This window comes from Ostrinia furnacalis, unplaced genomic scaffold (assembly GCF_004193835.3).
Source record: "Ostrinia furnacalis isolate ACB-3 unplaced genomic scaffold, ASM419383v2 OfSCF6447, whole genome shotgun sequence".
NCBI lineage: Eukaryota > Metazoa > Arthropoda > Insecta > Lepidoptera > Crambidae > Ostrinia > Ostrinia furnacalis.
The window spans coordinates 5,845-11,483 of NW_021136686.1; the positions used below are offsets into that span (position 1 = coordinate 5,845).

General features: G+C 59.5%; 2 protein-coding genes across 2 annotated transcripts; both read left to right on the forward strand.

Moving 5' to 3' along the window:
- Positions 1-1,075: 1,075 nt before the first annotated feature.
- Positions 1,076-1,891, forward strand: LOC114362389 (uncharacterized). The gene has a single exon (XM_028317775.1). It carries the CDS (start codon positions 1,076-1,078, stop codon positions 1,889-1,891), a length of 816 nt encoding a protein of 271 aa, XP_028173576.1.
- A 1-nt stretch (position 1,892) lies between these two features.
- LOC114362390 (uncharacterized) lies at positions 1,893-3,515 on the forward strand. Its single transcript, XM_028317777.1, has one exon. The coding sequence runs from the start codon at positions 1,893-1,895 to the stop codon at positions 3,513-3,515; it is 1,623 nt and encodes a 540-aa protein (XP_028173578.1).
- The last annotated feature ends 2,124 nt before the right edge of the window (positions 3,516-5,639 follow it).

Here is a 5,639-nt window from a genome sequence, read left to right on the forward strand (position 1 = left end):
AATCGTGGCTGGAGACCTGAACGCGAAGTCGCTGACATGGGGCTCCCGACTGACGGATTTGCGAGGCGAGTTGGTCGAGGACTGGCTGATGGCTAATGGTCTGGTGGTTTTGAACCAGGGAACGGTCGACACGTGCGTGCGAATGCAGGGTGGCTCGGTCGTGGATGTCACCTTCGCGAGCCCTGCCCTAGCGCGCCGTGTCCAGAGCTGGGAGGTGCTGGAGGAGGTAGAGACATTATCGGATCACCGTTACGTACGATTCGAGCTCGCCTCCTCTCAGTCTGCCCCGAATAGCCCAAGCCGTTCCCCGGAGGAGATCGGCCCGAGATGGGCGTTGAAACGCCTGGATAGGGACACACTAATTGTTGCGTCGTTGGTGGAGAGCTGGTCACCGCATGTGGGCGATGTGGAGCCAGACAGAGAGGTCGAGTGGTTCCGGGGGGCCGTGTCGCGGGTGTGCGACGCGGCGATGCCTCGAGTTAGGGCGCTGCCGCCTCGCACAGCAGTGCACTGGTGGTCCCCGGAGCTAGCTCGGCTCAGAGAAGAATGCGTCTCAGCAAGGCGCCGCTACTCCCGACACCGCAGGCGACGGGACCGGGATGAGACACAGGATGGCCCACTTTACGCCGTCTACCAGGAGGCCAAGAAGGTCCTTAGGGGTGCGATAGGGGCGGCTAAAAACGCCGCCTGGGAGGAGCTCCTCTCCACCCTTAACCAGGATCCGTGGGGGAGGCCATATAGGCTCGTCATGAACAAGCTGCGCCCGCGGACTCCCCCACTCACCACCACCATGGATCCTGGTCTCCTGAGNTAGAAGTGTGGGAGATGAAAATACTGCATCTGAAAACGCAGGCATTATTGTAAATAGTGATAAGGTAGAAACTGTATATAATGTAAATATGATGGAAGACGGTACGAAATCCGGCAGTGACAAGCTGCACAAAATCATGCAGCTCCGCGAGCCACGTCTCGCTGGAACGCGTCGACTTCGAGTCGGACTCATCAGCGATCTCGATGAGGTCTGCGGACTCTCACCGCAGTGACAAGTCAAGGTTTTGGAGCAGGAAGCGCTGCCATGGCAGTGGCGCTACCTCAGACTCCGACGGGAAGGAAGAGGAAGCCCCGGAACCGAAAGTGCCGACTGGGCGTGCCCGCCGTGGCCGAGGCAAAGAGACGGGTGGACATTGCCGAATTAGGCATTGAGGCCGTCCGGTTCCGCAGAGCCCTCACGGGTGCCACTATTATTGAGGTACCGGGAGTGGCGAGCGAGGAGAAGGCCGATGCCCTCGCCGATAAGCTGAGGGCAATTTACAAGGAGGAGGAGATACGAGTGACTAGGCCCACGAAGTGCTCCGAACTGAGAGTAGCAGGACTAGACGACTCGGTAACGCCTGAGGAGGTGGCGGCCGCAGTGGCCAAGTTGGGAGGATGTTCCGTGGAGGCTGTCAAGGTTGGCGGTCTCCGTAGAGACTACACGGGACTTTTCGCCGCCTGGGTCCGTTGCCCAGTTCTAGCGGCCAAAAAGGTGAACGAGGGCCGTCTCCTGGTTGGATGGGTTGCCGCCAGGGTGAAGCTTCTCCCAAACCGCGAGTTGAGATGTTTCCGGTGTCTGGAGGCCGGACACGTCCAGGCGGTATGCCCGGCGGACGTGGACCGCAGCCGGCAATGTTTCCGGTGCGGGCAGCTAGGCCATGTCGCGGCCAAGTGTGAAAACGAGCCACACTGTACACTTTGTGCGTTGGCCGATAAACCCGCGGGGCACCGCGTGGGCAGTAAGGCCTGCAAAGCCCCGGGGACGAAGATAGGAAGGAGAGCGGCGGCAAGTGCCAAGGGCCAGCCAAAGCCATCCAGCCCCACGGGGCCTGAGGAGACGCAGATGGCCGGCGAATAATATGGCCACAAAATTTCTACTGGCGAATGTCAACCACTGTGCCAGAGCTCAGGACTTATTGCAACAGAGCATGGCACAGTGGTCGACCCAGATATGTGTNGGGCATTTACAGGGCCCTATGCAGGCGGCCCTCAAAGAGGCCGTCGTTATCATCAGTGCGGCTACCAACATCCTCGCTAGCCGCACTGTGTCCGAAGAAGTGCACGACCTTCAAGCACAGAACGACGTCCTGAGGGCCGAAATAGACGAAATGAAGAGAGAGATGGGAGAACTTAAGGCCCAACTCCGGGCGAAAGCCCCCACTAAGGAGACCCAGGAAGAGACGACACCCTCCAATATGGAGGAGTGGGCGGCGAAGATCATGGGTGTGATGACGGCGCGGATCAATGCCCGAGTGGAAGGGCTGGAGCCGCGCCTGAACCCCGAGCCCAGGCTTCGCCCGCCTTTAAGCTTCGAAAAGCGACGAGAGGAGGCCCCTTTACAGCCTTCTGTCAGCAACCCGGCGGCGACAAAACAAGCGGCAAGAGGCGCAACCGAGAGGGTCGCAGACCAGCCGCCTTCGGTCTCCTCCAACCCAAAGACCGGAGAAGCCAAGAAAGGCAAAAAGAGGAAGCAGAAGAAGGGGAAAGCCTCTAAGGCGCCCCCGGCAGCCACTGCTCCACCCGTCCCTCGTCCTCTACCGCCTGCCCCGACCTCAATGAACGAGGGCTGGAGCACAGTGGCGAAACGAGGTAAGACGGATGGGAAGGAAGAGAAGAAGGCGCCCATCAGGGGCCAGAAAAAGGCGGCTAAAGCCGCTGTGCCGAAAGCGCGTCCACCAAAGTCCGCAGCTGTGGTGCTGTCAATACAGCCGGCGGGCAGCGAGAAGGGCGCTACCTATGAAAAGGCCATCACGGAGGCAAAGAGACGGGTGGACATTGCCGAATTAGGCATCGAGGCCGTCCGATTCCGCAGAGCGCTCACAGGTGCCACCATCATCGAGGTACCGGGAGCGGCGAGCGATGAGAAGGCCGATGCCCTCGCTGATAAGCTGAGGGCAATCTACAATGAGGAGGAAATACGAGTGTCTAGGCCCACGAAGTGCTCTGAATTGAGAGTAGCAGGACTAGACGACTCGGTAACACCCGAGGAAGTGGCGGCCGCAGTGGCCAAGTTGGGAGGATGTTCCGTGGAGGCTGTCAAGGTTGGCGGTCTCCGTAGAGACTACACGGGACTTTTCGCCGCCTGGGTCCGTTGCCCAGTTCTAGCGGCCAAAAAGGTGAACGAGGGCCGTCTCCTGGTTGGATGGGTTGCCGCCAGGGTGAGGCTTCTCCCAAACCGCGAACTGAGATGCTTCCGGTGTTTGGAGGCCGGACACGTCCAGGCGGTATGCCCGGCGGACGTGGACCGCAGCCGGCAATGTTTCCGGTGCGGGCAGCTAGGCCATGTCGCGGCCAAGTGTGAAAACGAGCCACACTGTACACTTTGTGCGTTGGCCGATAAACCCGCGGGGCACCGCGTGGGCAGTAAGGCCTGCAAAGCCCCGGGGACGAAGATAGGAAGGAGAGCGGCGGCAAGTGCCAAGGGCCAGCCAAAGCCATCCAGCCCCACGGGGCCTGAGGAGACGCAGATGGCCGGCGAATAATATGGCCACAAAATTTCTACTGGCGAATGTCAACCACTGTGCCAGAGCTCAGGACTTATTGCAACAGAGCATGGCACAGTGGTCGACCCAGATATGTGTGGTGGCAGAGCCGTACTACGTACACGAACGGGACAACTGGGCTGGGGACGTCGAGGACAAGGTGGTAGTTATCACCAACTCAGCGGCGGACTCCCCGCCATTTAATAAGATCCGGAGGGGCCGCGGCTGCGTCGCTGTTCTCGTCGGCGAGGTAGTCGTGGTAGGAGCCTACTTTTCTCCAAATCGCTCGATAGCTGAGTTCGAGACGTTCTTGGCGGAAATGGGGACATTGCTGACCGGATGGGGACATACTCACCCTGTAATCGTGGCTGGAGACCTGAACGCGAAGTCGCTGACATGGGGCTCCCGACTGACGGATTTGCGAGGCGAGTTGGTCGAGGACTGGCTGATGGCTAATGGTCTGGTGGTTTTGAACCAGGGAACGGTCGACACGTGCGTGCGTGCGAATGCAGGGTGGCTCGGTCGTGGATGTCACTTTCGCGAGCCCTGCCCTAGCGCGCCGTGTCCAGAGCTGGGAGGTGCTGGAGGAGGTAGAGACATTATCGGATCACCGATACGTACGATTCGAGCTCGCCTCCCCCCAGCCTGCCCCGAACAGCCCAAGCCGTTCCCCGGAGGAGATTGGCCCGAGATGGGCTGTAGTATGCGCGTCACTACGCACACACTCACATCCCTTACATAGTATACAGGGTGTCCCGTAATGTAACGTCAAGCCGGAACTGGGTGTTGAGGCAAGTTGTGCTGGTTATCAGAAAAATATAAAAAAAAATCTATGTGGCATATTTTAAAAATAATNTGGGAGGTGCTGGAGGAGGTCGAGACTTTATCAGATCACCGATACGTACGTTTCGAGCTCGCCTCCCCCCAGCCTGCCCCGAACAGCCCAAGCCGTTCCCCGGAGGAGATTGGCCCGAGATGGGCATTAAAACGCCTGGATAGGGACACGCTTATTGTGGCGTCGTTAGTGGAAAGCTGGTCACCGCAAGTGGGCGACGTGGAGCCAGAGAGAGAGGTCGAGTGGTTCCGGGGGGCCGTGTCGCGCGTGTGCGATGCGGCGATGCCTCGAGTTACAGTGCTGCCGCCTCGCACAGCAGTGCACTGGTGGTCCCCGGAGCTAGCTCGGCTCAGAGAAGAATGCGTCTCAGCAAGGCGCCGCTACTCCCGACACCGCAGGCGACGGGACCGGGATGAGACACAGGATGGCCCACTTTACGCCGTCTATCAGGAGGCCAAGAAGGTCCTTAGGGGTGCGATAGGGGCGGCTAAAAACGCCGCCTGGGAGGAGCTCCTCTCCACCCTTAACCAGGATCCGTGGGGGAGGCCATATAGGCTCGTCATGAACAAGCTGCGCCCGCGGACTCCCCCACTCACCACCACCATGGATCCTGGTCTCCTGAGGAACGTCGTCGAAGCCCTCTTTCCCGCAAGGCAGGTTGTCACGCCGCCAGTCTACTTCAACTCTGACGGGATAGACAGAGAGGAGGCACCGGATGTGACTGAGGGGGAGCTCGGGGCGGCTATCCTTCGCCTTCAAGCGAAAAACACCGCCCCGGGCCCTGATGGTATACCCGGGAAAGCGCTGGTCATAGCGCTGAAGAACGGCCTGGAGCCCCGATTCCGGGCGTTGTTGACGGAGTGCCTGAAGCAGACCCACTTTCCACGAGTGTGGAAGACGGGCAAACTTGTGCTGCTCAGGAAGGAGGGTCGACCAGCAGACTCTCCAGCGGCATATAGGCCAATAGTCCTATTGGATGAAGCGGCCAAGTTGATGGAAAGGGTCATCGCCACCCGCCTTAACAGGCACATGGTAGAGACCGGCCCGGAATTGGCGGAAAATCAATACGGCTTCCGGCGGGGCAGATCCACGATCGATGCCATAGGGCACGTAAAAGCCCTTGCCGAAGAAGAGGTCGAGCGTGGGGGATGCGTGGTGGCGGTGTCGTTGGATATCGCCAACGCATTTAACACCCTCCCCCACGCTTGCATAGAGGAAGCGCTGAAGTACCACAAGTTCCCCGAATACCTGCAGAATATAGTACTGGACTATCTCCGAAATAGGGACAT